Source organism: Larus michahellis, chromosome 5 (assembly GCF_964199755.1).
Source record: "Larus michahellis chromosome 5, bLarMic1.1, whole genome shotgun sequence".
Taxonomy (NCBI): domain Eukaryota; kingdom Metazoa; phylum Chordata; class Aves; order Charadriiformes; family Laridae; genus Larus; species Larus michahellis.
In genome coordinates this window covers 15,795,638-15,814,023 of record NC_133900.1, presented here as the reverse complement: position 1 = coordinate 15,814,023, position 18,386 = coordinate 15,795,638, and the positions used below count along the sequence as shown (strand labels likewise).

General features: G+C 39.7%; 1 protein-coding gene across 2 annotated transcripts in view; it reads right to left on the bottom strand.

Annotated features, from left to right (window-relative positions):
- INPP4B (inositol polyphosphate-4-phosphatase type II B) overlaps positions 1 to 18,386 on the bottom strand; it is a 364,993-nt gene that overhangs the window by 18,559 nt on the left and 328,048 nt on the right. Inside the window, exons 21-22 of one of the 2 annotated variants that reach the window (XM_074588901.1) lie at positions 17,180 to 17,373; positions 8,197 to 8,486 (exon numbers count right to left, since the gene is read on the bottom strand). In XM_074588901.1, the coding sequence (XP_074445002.1) occupies positions 8,404 to 8,486; positions 17,180 to 17,373 (277 nt within the window). In that variant the 3' untranslated portion in view covers positions 8,197 to 8,403. Of the gene's footprint in view, positions 1 to 8,196; positions 8,487 to 17,179; positions 17,374 to 18,386 lie in introns of those variants that run through there. The other variant, XM_074588896.1, reaches the window with a different exon arrangement.

Below are 18,386 nucleotides of genomic sequence, written 5' to 3'. Positions count from 1 at the left end.
AAAAGATGCATTCCCTAATGTGTGACACAATCTCTTCATACGGGAGCTGTGTGTCAGGAAAAACGTTAGGCAGACCTTGTCTATGTGGGGAAGCCCATAAATCATCTTTTTTGGCAAAAATTGAAGTACAGCCACATCTTAACTAGCCTCACGGAGGCTCTTCAAGTGAAACCTGATCCAACAGAGGCAGCAATTTTATTATAATTTTTCCGCTTCCTTCCTCCACTAAGTGCACAAGATAGCAATATAGATGCAAGAAAACACAATCTGTATGATGTAATGTTTTTCACAAATGCTTCCTCTGTAACAGTTTTGGCAAATGTAGTGCTGTGCACTCACACTGATGGCCTCCAATGCAGTGCAAAGCAGAACATCTGAACATTTCTGGACAAAGAGGCTGAAGATGGGTGGATAAACTGCTGCTACCTAGGGGCCCTCAACTGCCTTCAGTCCCATCAACTCACTGCAACAGCCAAAATGTCAAAATTCACACCTAGAACTGGAAAAGGTCCATTCTTGCTAAATTTGTGCCATTGCAATGTGAAAAGATGCTCAAAGTACACGAGAACTGGAAATCTGCATGAGGTGAATCCAGTGAGAGAGCAAGAAGTTGGCATCTGTAAATTCTATCCCAAGCTTAGTTATTTCAGTGGACTATGAAATACAGTCAAGGCTGAGGGCTCTGTTCTGACAAGGCTACAAAACCTATGTTGGTTTATTCGTAAAGCTGAGATAATTGAGCAATAATTCCTTTTATATTTCAGCCACTACTTTGCCTGTAAAACCAGTTGATTAATTTAACATACCCCAGAATGTAGAAAACTGGGGCAAAATATGCTTCTTTAAAGTTGTACCCTTCACTTGAAGGAAAATTGTTGGGGAGTATAAAACTAATTCTAAGCGCTAAGTACAAGTGAGGAATAAACTTTAATTATCTCACTGTTATAGTTTTTAATAGAGATTTATTAGCAATCAGTTAGCATGACAGCAGGTTCCAAATCTTTCAATGCTGATATGAGGACAAGGAAATGTAAAACCTATTTCATTGCAAGGGAAAGAAGAGATTTTTGAACAAAACCATAGATCCAGAATACCCCGCATACCCACATACTGAATTTTCTTTAAATAAAAAAAGACATGGATGAGGCAACATAGTCTAACTGCAAGTACCTTAATCATGAGGATACTTCAATTGTGTATTTATCATTAACAACCTAAATTTGATAACCTACAGCTTAGTAACCTAAAGGTAAATAATGTATGTGTTTTTGCAGCACTTGTTTTGAGGGAGAGTCAAACTTTTTGGATTTGAACTTTGTCATATTTCGGAGACAGATCGGATCATAGTTTCAGATAAAATCTTTCCTCATCAGAAAGCACCTGACATTCCAAATCAACTTTGTCTCAGATTACATCAACTCAGCATTCAGTGCTGAATTGTGAGTTGTACAGAACCCATCACTTCAATGCCAAAACAAAATCACCCAGCTGGGTTCCTACTTACAGCAAGTGAGCGAGTCTGAAAATGTTCTGAAAAATTCACTGTCAGCATATTTTGGCATTAATAGACAACTCTTGTTGAAGATGTTCTGATTTCCCTTCTCACTCCTGTCTTGCTTTTATGTCAGATGAAGAAATATGCCACTGATGTAGTCAAATTGGTAACCATAACTTTGTTTTGAAGGGAGCGAATGAAAAGCCTCATTTTTGTTCAGGTTACATGCACTTCTAAAAGACAAAGAAGCCACAGGAACCTACATAGTCTAGCCACTCTACCTGAAAAATCTATAAAGAAATAAATGTTGCAATTTTTTCAGGTGACAAAATTACAAATATGTGAAGAAATGAGCTATTTTAACATGTTTTAGGTTGTGGGTTTACTTGAAACAGATTCTTATTTACCTTTTGATATGCAATCACTTGGAACTGAAAGATGGAAGAGTTTGGTTCAGTTTGCGTATGCCACACCGCTGAGGGCTGATCACGAGTAGGAGAAAGGAGGGGGGGAAATGTATAGGAATATGTTCTCCTCTTCCATCCCTTGGAAGTTTTAATACATATTTTAACACTTTAATTAAGCTTTACTGTGTTTCTATTATACTTGGATGCTCATTTGCAGTCTTGTGCTGAGCAGTTCCATTTGAATCTTCCACAACGGTGATACCTCCTACAGTATCAGAGTATTACCAAGTATTTTGCTCTCATTAAAACACTGGACAAGGGTTTCAGCGTCATTTCATCCAGCTGGTTGGGAAAAGCAAGGGGAAGTTTACCTTTACCTCCTCCCATTACTGTCTACTCCCCGGATAATTTGATCTTGCTGGAGTTGTCCCCCTAAAACTTCTCCTGCTGGAGACAGCAGCATAAGGTCCTATGGGAATCAGTCATAGCAAAAAATATTCCTCCCACACACTCCCCTCTCTGCAACATGCAGGCCCACTCTGTGCACCTCCGTTCTGCCCCAGCATTTGGTGGAAAGAGTGGGGTGTGCTTTCAGATGGCAGAAGAGCAAAGATGGAGCACACCCCATCAGAAGCACCCTTATGAATCCTCTGTTGAAGTGGAGAAGACGTACAAGCAGCATTGTCCTCCTCTGAGAAGGAAGTGGTCAAGGAAGAGGCAGAGAAGAGAAAGGCAGTGAAAAGCAGGGACAAGAAATGGATATCGGGATATCACTGGCTGCAAGTGCCATTGCATACTGGTTAGAAATTTAGAGCTGCAGTACTTTATGTAGTGGCGCAATATCAATACTGCCACACTCCACTGGTTTCCTAGAAGAAACTTACTTAGTTTATGCAACACTGAAATCTTCACTGACATGGGGGGAGAGATATATGTGAAGCAGGCGACACACATGAAAATCCTGACTCTACTGGAGTTAAGGATACCAAATTCAGACCTTAGGAGACACTAGAATTTATTTTTTGTTGAAATAGTTGGAAAGATGTTGTAATATACAAAAGATAGAAATACCTTAAAAAAAATACTTCTCCATCTATTTTTTTTCCCAATATGAAGAAATCTTAGTTCAGAGAGAGACAGCTAGGAAGTGGAGCACACTATTTGTCTGTCATTATTAATTATGCCCACTTCTGCTTCAGTGCGAGAGAAGTGTATGACAGAGCACTGGCGGCAGTTTTGCTCTTTTAAAATAGCACTACACAATTTCACTAGGTTAAAGAGCTCAATAGCATTTAAAATACACACACATTCACATTTATTTCTTAAAGTATTTCCTTGCCAGCCAGGTTTTTCTCAACTCTAATGAGGACTTCAGAAACAGTTACACAGTCTTTATGAAAGCTTTATGCAGAGGGAAAATGCCAGGAAAGGTAAACTTAGGTCCTTGGTGTGAAATTAGCTGCTAGACTGCAGCCATGGAACAAAGGAGAAAGTAAAAGTTCTAGACAAAATTAATTGTCTCTTAAATGCAGTGATCAAGGATATAAACTCCATAGCACCAGGTGACAGAAAATTTCAAGCTAGTGGGAGCAAAAAATATAATGATTGTAACTGCTAAAGACATGTCCACCTCTGTACGTGAAACTTAAGGCATGAAAATCAGTGCCTTAATAGCAGCTCACTCTAAGGAGGAACAGTCAATACCAAACTACGCTATGTGTCAATTATCTGCTTAATTGTCCCATATGTGTCACCACACACACCTTTTAAAGGGTTCCAAACAAATTTTTGCCAATTGTTTTCCTCAGCAAACAGACCTGTCTATGCTCACAATGCATTTTTCCCTGGTTTTCACTGCCTTTTTATACAACATAATAGTTAAATTTTGTAGCTCAGGTGACTGCTTCTTAACTTCTCTTTCCTCCATGGCCAAGAGCAAATTCTTCATTACTTATACTTGATAATTGAAACAAGCATCTCCACACTATTGTCTATTAAGTACAGCAACACATATTGATCTATAATTGAAATAAATGAGTCAATTTTGCTTTGTTTGTACAGATAAGTAGAACCTAGAACTCTTCTGAGAAAAGCAGAAAAGATTTTTAAAGGCTATGAGAAAAACAGTTAAATTGTCCCCTCAGGACACATTGCAGCTTCTGAAAATACTCTTGCACTGCTAGACTCAATAGCACGTTGTAACAGATCTCTGCACAAGCTCCATGAATTTCTAGCTGTGTAGTCTTAAACTATTCTGTGCATGGAGCATGGAGAGTGCACAAAAACAAGGGTGAACAGTACATTTTGTGGAAACATTACAGTGGCCACTTCTGGAATCTAGTGCACCGACAATATTAACATGCACTTCCCCTTTCCCCAAGATGTGTGGGTTTCCACTTGAAAATATTGTCCATCGTAAATTTCTGTGTTTGGTTTGCACCTCTGGACCTGAGGCTGCTCTATCCTCAATCAAAAATCCTGATGCTGCAGTGCCAGTGCTGTACAGTAATTGTGCATGTGTCTATTAATGTTGGACACAGCATCAAGAGCTTTACATGCTTTAAAGACCTGTATGTCTACAGCTCACCTTCACTATGTAAGTACGGACATACACATGGAGTCACGCACTTCCGGCACAGACAGTGTTCATTGCACGTTTGTAATAAAACTGCTTTATCTGATAGGTTGGGTAAGCATGTCACAGTGTGGTCAAAAGGAGAAAACCATTTTCTAACTAACTCTAAAATGCCTTAACTTTGGCATTAGAAACCTGGTGGCATTATGGGACTATTTCATTCCCACGAAAAGCCATGGTGTTACACAGAGTCCTCAGACCCAACGCACCTGAGGAATCCTGTCATTCTCTGCTGAACTCTGGTGACATTGCCAGAGCCCCTGTAGTCCATATGACTAAAAGTGATTTCAGAATCTTGGCCTAAAAGTAGTGTCACACATCGACTGATCCTACCTAACTGCAGAACAGGAGATTTTCAAGAACTTCTGTTCTTTATCGTGTCCTCAAATTCCTCAACTGCTACCACAAAGGAGTATCTAAAGTCTTCATTACATCAATGTCCTTAGAAAAAAACTAAGATAAGATTGCTTCCAGATGAGCCAGGGTTTACAGCCATTTCATGGGAAAAGAAGCGGACAGATAGCATGATTCTGTTGAATATACCATTGCATTGCAAATTCATTTTTATCACATAGCCCAACAATTATCTGAAACACAAGAATCTTAACTTGTGAGGATGCTTAACTTGTATGGTAACTGCTGTCTAACTACAGTGAATTATTTGCTCTTATGCAGTCATGACTCATGGCCTGTGAATAACAAGAATCAATAGCGTAAGAAACTTCTAGTACATTGCTGTATTGTGCACCAGAATACAAGCTCTGGCCTCCAGCCCTGGCAAAAGTTCATCTCATTTCAAATAAAAGCCAAACATTAAGCCTTAAGTATTTGTTTTAGATCCCATATATGTCAGGTCGTTACAGCTTGTACATCATACGGTAATTTAATAGACTGTATATGCGAAAGAAAAGGCACTGCTACACAGAGGTGTTTACTAAATTCTAGTGCCTGAACAAACATTTTATATAAGTTTTACATTTGATATGTCACATGTGTATTCACCTGAGGCAATATGTCCAGGAAATGTGAAAAAAACAGTATATCAGTGTTGAAAATCCACATACCTTATCAGGCATCATTAATTTTGTAACCAGGCTTACAAGGAACTGAAATCTGAGGACCACTCTTGCCTGAAGAGACAGATATGGCTATTTAAATTCCACATGCCAAAGGGCCTGATTTGGTTCCTGACAAAGAGTTATCAGGAAGGTGGCAATAAGGCAACATTGTCCTCTACAGTGCTTGCTGCAATATGATACCCTTGTTAAGCTACAAAACAAGAGGCTACAAACAGCAACGAAAGAAAATAGGCAACAGTCTGATCCAAAAAAGTCTTTGCCCAGTGGTAACTTTTCTTTGTCTTGATGCGTAAATGCTAAGTGAACCCCCACCAACACACTCAAAAGAAAAACTGATTCATCCAGGTAACACCCACAATAACTCTCTGTGTTCTAGAGTTCCGTGAACTCTGGAAACTCCAAGAGTATGAAATTGGGGTGGAAAAAAGTTACAAACCTATAGATTTTTAGGCACCCATTAATTGTTAACAATAGTTTCTTTTGCCATTTTGTATCTGATATTTGTTGGGTAAAGCAAATGTTTAAAAAGCAGGGTGCAGACAATGCCAAGGAGGCAACATTTGCAGTTTTTACTTCCTGAGGTAGCATATTTGAAGGAAAAGAGCCCATGGATCCTAGAAGAACAAGCCGACAGGTTCTGCTGCAAGAGCCAGCAAAGGCTGTGACCCTGCAACGGCCGTATTTCGTCAGTTCAAGGAACTTAAATGCTGCTGGGTTTGTAGCCAAAACCACCACCCACCTATAAATAACCTGGAATCTGTCACAGGCAGATTGTTCTCAATTGCTCTTTTCATTCTGTAAAGGGATCTTAGAAAAGGAAAGAGAATTAAAGGTGCTTACGTTTACACAAAATGAAGGACTCTGAAGTTGCGACACTCATACGCAGTGTTGCCATCCGCGACTGTGCTGCACAAAGAGGATTGATGTGGTCCCCTTTGGAAATGCGAACCGCTGGCTAAAATGTCCTATCCTCCAAGGCCACGGGGAAGGCACAGTGTTCTCCCCTGAGGCAGAGCAGCCCCTGCACCCCCCAACCAGCCCCCCAACCCTGCCATGGCTCTGAAGGGGAGCTGCCTGTGCCTTCCCTCACACAAACACATCACAGCAGTGGGAGACAGACCTCGTGCCACAAATTTCACTAGAAAAAGCTGGGTAGTTTTTTTTGGTTTGTTGTTGGTTTTGGTTTTTTAAGTAGAAAGTACTTAGAGCTCTGATTTTTAAGGCAAAAGCAGGAAAGAATGTTGAAATCGGATCTCCCTGTCCTGCCTAGCCCCTCCTGACAAGATGGAGTCTTCCCCTCAGGGTTCTCCTCAACTCACCAACAGGCCAGGGGGTGGTTTCCTGGGTGGAACCACCACACAGCCCTCCCAGCCCCTCCAGGGAGAAGCTTCTTTCTGTCACGGCCTCAGGGGCTCCAGCTGTGTGTCCCCAGGCCTCCTGCAGCCCCCCCGAGACTCTGACCTCCTTCAGAGGAGCTGCCTCCCACACACACGCCCCAGAGATCCGCCCCGCCCCCCCCCCCCACGCGGTCTACCCACGCCTTCCTTCCAGAAGGTTCTCCCGCCCCTGCAGCGAAACAGCCCTGAGGAGCTTTGGCAAGAGGGTCCCAGTCAGCTGTGCCCCCCCTCAGTGAAGAGGACTAAGACTGAGCTTTGGAAAACCCCCTCAGTCCGTCCCTGACACACAGAGAGTCCATCTTTGAGGAGGGTGGGTCAGAGAGCTCCCTGCGTAATGGCGGCCGCACCCTGAGCAGTGGCAGCTCAGAGGAAGGTGAGGTGCCGGCTTTCACCGGGAGCTTTTTCTTCCTGCTTATCTGATTGCCTGTCAAACTACGAATTAATTTACCAAGGTATATGCGAAAGACATCAATTCTCCAGATATTAATGACGTTCCTTTCTGCCTACATACGCGGCTCTCCGCGAGGCACTGAGGAAAGTGCCTGGACCGATGGCTTCCCTCCGCTGGCACCGGACCCAACGTACTCTGCTTCGCGTACCATCGGAGGGATTAAACTCAAGGCAGCTTTCATAGGTGATTAAATTTGAAATGTATATGGAAGGGCTGAGAAACTGAAAAAAAATAATAATCACCAAACACTGCCCCAACAAAAAAACAACCTTTCTGTGTTCAATCCCAAGAACATTCCTAGGGGGAATTGATTTTGTTTGGTTGCTAAAACCCTCTGTTTAAATAGCTATTCCACTGCTGTTCCAGTTCTTAGCATTTAAATGACAGAGAAGTAGAGGTCATTAAAAGAGGTTTCTCAGAAGTGCTGAATATTCACTATTCCACTGACAGGCAGCAACCTCCGAAGAGTGAATCTTCCTTCATCTTCCTTCCTTCGAGAGGGAAGGAAGCCATTTTGTCAGGGTGCAGGCCAGGGGAGATGCGGGGCAGCCAACCTGCTGCCGTATATTCGAATGCCATTGCTTTTTATGGCTGTGCAGATGTGAAAACTGCCAACAAATTTCTTGTCGGCACTGCTGTAAATAGTCTGTAATTTCAGTGCAAGTCTCGGCAACTTCTTACACTTCCTCGAGACACAGAGAAGCAGGTCCTTGAGGAGAAGCCTTCAATATTCGGTATTCATGCTGCTGCTTTATTTGACAGTTTAATCTCACAATCTGGATGTTTAAAGCAATATGGCTGCTCATTCTTTCTCTTCAAATGGCGGGCTTGCATTCCCTCCCACAGCCATTTGTGGCCACGGGGCTGGCGGGTGTCGAACTGATGGCTGTACTTGCTGTCTGTCCGAGCAGCTTTCAACAATAATGATTTTTTTAACCTTCACAGGTTTAAAAGCTCAGCATTACAACTCAGCACATGCTTTGCTATTGAATCAGCACACGGAGAAGGAGCCAATAAAGTCCCTACATGAAATTGAAAAGTGCATATTTTATTTACCTTTCATTTTGAAACTTCCTTTCACAGAATAAAAATTCAAAGCAGATAAGCAGTTTGACCAATAGCCAACTTTCAATATTACTGTCTTGTCTGCAAATGGATTAAGGACTACAGTCATAAATTACTTATTTTTAATGTCACTCCAGAGTGAATATTGTTGCTGGCTAAATGCAAGAAGTGCTTCCTGATTATTAAAAAGCATTTTTACTACTGAATTTTTGCAGACTGGCAACATAATGCAGACTTATCCAGACGACCCCCTGTTCATTTCCTTAAAAGCAGTTTTTATCTTGCTTTTGCATACCTTGAGGATTCTTGGAAATACCTATTCTAATACACATTTTAGGCCCCTCCTTGCTTTTTTAACCGACAGGGTTTGTTTTTTTTTCCCCACAGATGAATGACACTGACAGCTGGCGGCTGCTCTGGCTAGGATTCAGACACCCTAACTTTGACTGTAGGTGTCTAATCTAAACTATTTTTCAGAACTCCCCATCTAGTCCCTTCCTAACTAGAGGAACAAACAAGAAACTGCTGCTGGTTTTGCCTAAGATACTTGGATACATGTGTAAAATTAAATCCTTTGCTTTTAATTTATGTTATTTTATCAGTTGTGATAGGATCCAACATGACATAGAACAAGTGCACAGCTTTTTTTTCTGATATCCATCTTTTTGGACTACTGTTTGTCTTGTTGTCTTGCTCTCTCTGTGATAAATTCAGATATAAATAACCTGTTATAAAACTTTCTGCAGGGAAAAGAAACAGTGAATGAGTTATCAACTACCTACAAATGTAACTAATAAAATATGGAAGTACAATAAAGAAAATATCCATCTTAAACCACATAATTTTAAAATTTGATAGTCTTCATGATACCTAATTTATCAATGAAAAAACGCAAACATCTAATTTCCTTTTGGAAAACATATATTGATGTGTAGAATTCATCACAATTCCTTCAGATGATCAAATGAAATAAAGCGGCATTAGATTTAGATGGCAGTCTCAGAACTGAGATGGCAATGCATTAGATCTTGCATCATTTGCAAAATCTCAGTACAGTTAGCAACTTGGAAAACTGCGATCAGTAGTATTTTCACTGCTGAAGTCTATGTCTCAGCCTCAAGAATATATCATTGCAATGATGGTAATTTGCTGTAGAATAAGGCACAGAGAAAAATGTGTGATGTCTCTGTATTCCCACTGGTGCAGAATATATATATACATAGTTATGAAGAAAAATATATATTACTGTGCACTACACTGATCCCCTTATACTTTCTGCCCTTTTGCTTTATGTCCTTTTCTAGACAGTGGAAGAGGATGAAAATTATCAGCCAATAAAAACTGTAGCAAATACCAGACAAAGTAACAGAGGAGTTTAACATACAGCTGGCATTCCAAGGTCAAGCTCCTGTGACACAGATTGCCTTAGGAAAGCAAAGGTATGTAAGTACGAACATCCAGCTGCTTAAAACAGGAATAGATATAACACACTTCTATCTACCTTGTGTGCTGAACTAGAATTTAAGTTGCCTTAATTGCTGTTCATATTCATTTTGGTGTTTCAATAATATATTACATTAATAGCAGATACTATGACACATTTCCTTGTCAAACATAGTCTTGTACTGAGCAGTGCACTGGGAGAAAATGATTGAGAAAACTGTTGAAGTGGAAAAAAAAGTCTTTACTACCACGCAAGAGAGCTGAGCTTGCTGTTCTAGTTTTTAAGTTTTAAGCATGCTGATCAAAAATGCCAACACCTAAGATACTGAAAGTTCCTGACAGATTTGGCTGATTTTCCTAACTTTTTTCGTTTGTTTAATATCTGATTTCTGATGGAATGAGAAGTGGGTTTTTTTCCCAAATAAGAAGTACATTAGGTATAAATTCTCAATTGACCTATGGCTCTATCACAAATTGAAAATAAGGAGTCTACCAGAAAAACCATAAGTTGTCCCCCCCCCCCCAACCCCGCCCAAAAATAAACCATACTTTCCAAAATAAAATTTAGGGCAAAATTAGAATACTGAAGAGTGACATACCTTGTGTTCCAATTAATCAATTACTTGCTTGATTAACTGATTTTAAAATTTACATAATGACTTCACCAAAATCCTGGTTTGGACTGGATTACAAATAATATTGTAAGAATGTTATTTACAAAGCACATTTTTTTTATTTTCCTGTTTTCATATTTATTGTTCTATTTGTGTTCCATAAGCTTAGATTAACTTCATATTTGAGGGTGCACACTTTATTCTTACAGCATGTGTTACTTCAAAACTTTATTGGAGGACCAGGTAGTTTTCTGCTAAAGGGTAAATGAAGCATGTGCAGCCATAAATGTGAAGTTTATCTATGTTTATGCTGCCTTGGATGCAAGACATAAGCCCGAGTTAAAGAAATCGAACAGAAAAGTCAGAACAAAATGTGCTCTATACCTGATAGATAAAACAAATGCGCATTTTGAAGAAGGTAAGTGGCAATTATACCTGACATTTCCTGAACTGCATTTGATTATCCTGCAGACGATTAGGTGGGTAGTTTCTGATCTTTTTGGCTCATGTTTAGAATAATTTTGTTACGGGTTCCAGGCTTTGGTTCTCTCACTGGAATCCACATCATAACTTCGCCTTCTTAACAAAATTTCTTGAAAACTCATTTTAAAACATAAATTTTTCAAGCCTTGGAGAAGCAGATGTTCTACTTAACATAGCCTACATCTGAAAAGGCTAATCTGTGATATTATCCCCACTGTGTAATAAAATCTGAACTGATTCGAAGAGCCTACATTTTACTGAAGTCGCCTATATTTGCAATTGGCTAGGCATATCAAAAACAAAGCTGTCATGCAGAATTTTCTCTTCGTGAATCTCATTCCTGCTTTGGAGGTGTCATCTAGTAGCATGACTTGCACATAATATTCACTGAGCCTGCATTTACTTAATTTTTAGAGTACTCTATTGAGCAGTTCTGCAAGTGCTCAAAGGGCAAAGCTTGTACAACATTTCTCCTAATCCAATTATCCATCCAGATTCCCAAATTCGTAAACAAGAAACAAAGGTGGGAAGGCTAGATTATAAAAAAATCTGGCAGAGGAAAACTAGGTACAAGAGGATTCAAGTGGCGTCATATCTCTGTATTGCTGATGGTGCTTGAGTTTTACTGAAAGATGTATGAGTCAGATTCAGACTCACCAGAGTATCTATTCAAAGGTGGCACTTCTCGTATCTGGTTATCTTTTGTAATACCATCCCTTCTGAGAACACGAACTCGTATCTGCTTGAGTAGATCATTAACCATTAATTAAAAAGAAGCCAAGCAAGACAAAAAGGTCAGGACATTTTGCAGACCACAGGATTATGGCAGTTTTTATAATCCTTGGAGGCACAACCACAGACAATGAAAATATTCAAAGATTATTGGATCCATACAGTTCCAGGCCTAGCTAATATGCCACTACCCTGAATGAGGCATGCAGAGCAATTAGTTAACCTGTGTTTGAACACATCATCTTGTTTACTACCATTACTGAGGCTCCATGGCATCAGTGGCTCAAGGGCCTTATGCAATCCATCAGCCTTTGGGGTTATTTGAACCCTTGGTGCTCAAACTGATGCAAGGATCTACATGTGGATCTGGCTGCTGGAAGTGGAGCACAGCTATGAGAACAAAGATCTCTTCATAGGCCCATAACTAAATAGCACTGAACTACTAGTTTTCTAACTGAAAAAAAAAGATAAATCTACTAAAGTAGATCAAGAATTGAAATATTTAAAATATTTTATAATTCTCATCGCAGAAAAATGTAAGCAGCATGTCCTAGTCTCAACAATGTGCATTATTTGTTTAGAAGACACTTTATACCAGCTTCAAGTAGTAGTCAGCTGGAAAAAGAATCCGTAATTAGGAAATGTGCCTTTCAGGGCACTAATCATTGCAAAGGATAATTTTGAGCCAGCATCATTGTAATTACAAGACAAATCTATTGACTCAGTCACAGTAGCTTCCCTTCAAAACCTATCACTTCATAGCGGTCTCTTTCTCCGGACACTTAACAGCCTTGGCAACTGGAAGTTGCACTTCAAGCACAGAAATTAGTGAGAGTTATCTGCGATGCTGGCTTTGCAGAAGTCAGTATCAAGTACGTAGTCTGCTTCAGGCTCTTGAACAGAACAAGTGAGCATTTTTCTTAACTCTAAAATTCCCCTTTGTACCAATGGTTATTTTGTGTGCGTGCATGCAGACGGTTAATAACTTGGCAGGCATTTGTAGTCCCTTAATACTGCTAGAAGTCGTAGTATTTTCTTTTTAATGATGTCCAAACAAATTTTCTGTTAAAAAAAACTGCGTAGTAGGACAGTGGGAAATGGAATTTAGTAGGGAGATCAAAAGGAATTAAGTGCCAGCGCTCTGGCCTATGTGGTCGTAAAAATTGATTTGACTTAATAAGTTTAAGGCAAAAGGGAATTGCATTGTGTTTCCTGTTGATTTTTAAAAAAGTTTGGGAGCACACCTTCCCTACTGATGTCCATTAACTATGCCCATGAATACATAAATATAAACTGGGTGCTTCACCTTTTTCTTTTTTTTTAACTCTTATCAGCATTTTCTAGCTAAGGACACTAACTGGATTCACACAAAAAAACTGCTAACAGCTACTACTTTCCACTCATACGAAATGCTCACTTCTTTTTCCCATATTGATATTAAAAAAGGAAGAGCCCTGATTTCTTTTTAAATTATTTTTTAATGAACTTCTGTTTCAAAAAAAGCATGGAGGTGGTGTATCATTAGAAGGTAAAGGTAGCTGTTAAAAGTACTGTTTAATATTACTTAATGGCATTTTTGGAGTTTTGGGTTTTTTTCAGGGTGAAAATTAGCTTGGTTTGGATCAAAAGCTTCTGTGGAACATTGCAAATATTTAACTTATCTAAACACGCAAGTACTTTCTGTTTATATTAGGTCTTGTAATCAACCTCTAAAGGGTCTTTTAATCTTTGGATGTAAAATCCAGAGACACAATCATAAAAAAACGATTGCCTTGATGCATTCTTGCACTCCTTACCTTCTCAGTTAAGCACTGTCTTGGTCCCTTGCTTTTGCGAGAGCATAATAAGTGGTATGACCATTTTTCTGCAAAATCATTTTGCCTGTATGAGAACGTACACACACGATACCTGCTTGACCGAGCAGCCACAGCTCTTAAACAATCCCGTCATTTGTTAAAGGACATTTTTCATATATATGTTGATAAACCGGTAGTCTATTTCCATCATAGCTGCTACCACAGTCACAAAGCAACAAAGTATTCCAGCTCCAAGAATATCTCAGGTGGAAACATAAGTTGAATGCAGGCTAAAATGTAGAGCTCAGGTTAAGACGTGACCTTTCTTATCTGTCCTTGACTAGTCAGAGCTCTTTTTGCTCCCTGATTTTATTACACCTGTTTATCTGCCAGGTGTTTGATGTACATCCCCCTAAACTTAACTCTGAATTCCTTGCATAATCATCTAGCCGTACAGTTGCTATACGTAATGAGAATCCAGGTGCCATGGTGCACTATGGGGTGGGGGGGCGGCTGCACTTGCCTGTTGCTCCCCAGCACTGAAACATCATGCATGGAACTGAGCGGTAAGAAGGCTGTGAATTATTGAGAAGTTTCCTTTGGGATTACTGAGCTCCAGTTGAGCCTGGTTGAGAGCTGCCACATTACAGAGCAGGCAGCAGAATTTGGCTGCTGGAAACAAGTCCTGTGTGTGTCACACATTAACACCATTCTCATCTTTGTGACAAAGGCTCTAAGTCTCCACCTGGAAACAGAACGAGGTCAGATGAGCCAATTTATGAACATGCGTCTGACACATCCTTTGTCACTATTTCCTGATATTCGGGTCTTGTTTGAAAAACACTAAGAGCCAGGCTATGGCATTTCATTAACTTGGGCTTCTCTAGCCTTTCCCTTACCACCCAACATACCCGAGAAAAACTAAATTAAAATAGAATGTGTTGAGACTCTACCTTGATTTATCCTGTCCTGACTTAAGTAGTACCGGGGAAAACAGAATTAAGATGTTATTTATGCAATGTATTTTTTCCTTTATAAGTGCCCAGGCAGGCTGGAAACCTATGTCTTACTAACAAAACCAGACCCCATTCAGATGCTTTTGAATATTTTACTGCACATATCCTTTCTAAAGGGACCGCGTTAAAGGCGTATATTTGCTTCTGTGTGCAAGTTCATTAGAGAGTTAGCCATATATTATAATAATTTACAGGAAACTGTCATCAACTTTTATGCATGCTGAAAGAGTATTCACAGATCATGACTATGAACAAGCTCTTACTGTGTGGGGCCTTGTACAAACAAAATGGTTTTGCCATCACAGTTCTGAACCAAAGTCCAGGAATGCGAATGCTTCTGAACCCTCTCAAAATCTGGTCCTTGGAGTTAGTTTCTCACCTGAAGTGCCCCATTTCTGACCCTTCACTTGTGAATAATGACTTCGGGATCAGACCTTAAAAGCTTTTCTCTGTTTCAAAATTTGTTAAGCTTTACACTGCAAGAAAATCTCTAAGGAGTGATATCACCCAAGGGGCAAATTCTGCTGTGGCAATCAGCGCTTATGTATGACAGTGTTCTAATTCTGTTCAAGTCAGCAGTTTAAACTGCTTTGTCCTGTAAATTACAGCAGTCACAAATTATTCTTGCATGAAAAATGGATATCCATGTGGACTTTTCTGCGGAAAGATGAAAGGAGCCTAGCAGTATTTTTTGCTTATTCTTATGCTGTTATTCTCACAGCCTTGCACCTGCAGCCCAGCACTGTTGTGGCTGGCGCTTACGGGAACTGATTGCCACTGGCACAGAATTCATCCCTTTATTCCCCCTCTTCCTGCCCCTCGGTTGTAGCCTTTGATTTTCATTAGAGACCCAAAGACACACATGCACAAAGCCTTACAGCCTGTCAGCAGACAGAACTGCCCTGATGGAGGCCCACTTTGATCAGTGCCAGCAGCGTTACGAGCAGGAACAACCAGCCAAGGCTGGAGCTCTTAGCGCTCCTGACAGGAATGGCAGACTCAGTCCGGGAAACACCTGCCTCCCCAGTGAGAGCTGCTGGGAAACATCTCCCCTTTCCTTTTTCTCTCTCTCCTTTTGTTATTTCCATAGAAGCAACTTTTACCGTTTGAGTCAATATATGCCACCAGGCACGGTACAGGCCCTGCTAAAGCTTTGCTCACGTGAACCTATCTTTTGTGCAACACTTCCAATAGCAAAACTGTATCCAACTGCTAGAAATATAACAAGTTCAGCTTTTGAATTGATCTTCTTTAACTGCCTTTTCCCATCCTACAGTATATGAAAAATATGCAAGTGTATATATAATATGCATATGTATACACATATATACACACATGAACAAAATCTCAGCTACTTTTAAAATTCAACTTCTCATCCCAGTTTATTTAGAAGCAGTTTACATCTTCACTAACAATGCCAAAAAGCTTCCCTGCAGCAGAGCAAGAGTACTTCTCATTTATATACTGGGTTAGACAGCCTACACAGAAATGCAGAGAGTCTGTTTATTTGGGCAAAGCAAGCAGCACACACTTCAGTTTGCACGTAGAACCTATTGCCCTTAATTCCATTAACAATGATTGTCACAGAACTATTAGAGGCTGCGATCCATACAAGACTCAACACTAAGTGCACGGGAGAGCTCCTGGCAGAAGCAGCATTTCTGTACATAGGTTCTCAGTGCCAACAATGGACAGCCCAGTGTAGACCACTGAAGACTATGGTTCAGAAACACCAGGACATACTTCTACTCAAATATGCCCCAAAGTAACTTTGGAAAGGGAATTGGTGAAAACATATTTTAGTATCATACTACTCTACCACCTCAATACCGCTGTAGGTTCTTTCTCCTTTTCTCTCTTACATTGTCATGAGAAAAAAGTGGTTCCCAATTGACATGGAAGATAAAATCCATAAGCATGCAAAGTGAGACAAAGTATTTTTAAAAGACTGTCACTTTTATTAGTAAGAGACAAAATTCCTAGGCTGAATGCTAACAGCTTTATAACTTATTACCATTACTACCACAATAACTATTAGTTCCTGGTGCTTTCTAAAGGTTATCAAGAACCTTGCAGGTAATTAACTCTCATCAAATATATCACAGTAAAACAGCTAAACATACTAACACATAAACAGAGAAAGTAAATTATGCAACAAGCTTCTAATCATAGTACTGATAATACAGAGGGTGAAACACATTTTATTATATACTCCAAAAGAATTTCTATTTGCTACATTTCAGCCAACCATGGAGAACTTACCTTTCCTTGTGATGACAGATCATACAATACATTAGTTATCAACAACAACTCAAAATAAAAAAGCACAGAAGCAACTCTTACTTATTTTGCAAGGTCTAGAATCCGGCATTAAGGTGGTGAAGGCAAAATACCAGCCAAAGCATGCTACGTTGCCTTTTTAATAGCCTTCATTATGAAAGACATTGATTCCACCTCTGTTACACCGAATAACTCTATACAGATCAATAGTTATGTGAAAGGGGTTTCCTTCCTTACGGGTATGTGAGTGTTTTGCTTGTTTTCAATTAGAAAACGCAGGACTCACCTGGTTCTGAGACGAAAGCTGTAGTAAGACTTGGAAAAATAGAAACAACTAATTTATGGTCATTGCAGACTTCTTGCTGTTGTGTTGGAGCTTTTCTTAAATACTTGCTCCTAGCAGTGACGGGAACTGTGGGTGGGCTTCCACTGCCTCCTTTAGGAGAGAAACCGCTCTCAGCATCATGCACAATCTGCCCTCTGGGCAACACCACCATAATGAAAATGAAAAATGAATAACAAACAAAAAAGTCAGAAACATAAAAAATAAACATCACATTTATTTAAATAAAAATATACACACAGTGTACAATGGACATGGCTTACAGACAGCAATGAAACAAAAATACTAAATCCTGAAATATAAAAAGAGTTGAATTGCTATAGTTGTGCTTCATTTCTCTGAACAAACACACACTATGGACTGAAGTCCTGTTAGTGTTACTTATACATAGCCCCATGTGCTCCAGAGTGTGAGACAGGAACACTACAAGGAGCAATTACACAAAATGAAAACAAGTATCAAAGTAACATGGGATTTTAGAAATTTTGAAGTCAGACCATTCATAAACAGAAGTGCTGAAAACTTTTAAAGTACTTTGCATGCATGGAAAGAGTACAAAATACCACTGCCAATAGTTGGAGACCTAAGTAAGAGCAGCATGGTCCAAATCTCACCACTCCAAACCCCACAGAGATCCAGGGCGCTCTATTATCACAGTCAGATTTCTACCATAACTCTTTCTCCCTGTCAGCACACAAACCCCAGGCTTTATGTTTCATCTCTTTGGAATACGATTACATTAGTTCACAAGTGTCTTCTATTTTTATTTATTCAGAAGTATTAAGTTTCACGTTTATTTGAGCAAATGCAAGGTTTTAATCTTGGATCATGAGTATTGTGCTGAAAGTCATCGTTGTTACATTACTTATTCAGTAAATGCTATGAGAGAAAAGGCAAATAAATGTTTGAGTGCTGCAGAGTGTAAGCTGAATGCTCTGGCAACACAACAATCAATGTGTTACGTGACCAAGGAAAAAACCCCAATGTTCTAGAGACTGAAGTCTGGGAATTTTCTTTTTTTTCTTTAAAAAAGAATTTGTATGATTTTTTTTTAAATGTGCAATTTAAGCACTTTGATTGTAAACATCTGCTTTTAAGCTGCAAATATGTGAAAAGCAAGATGCAAATTCATGTCTCATGGCATTGCCTG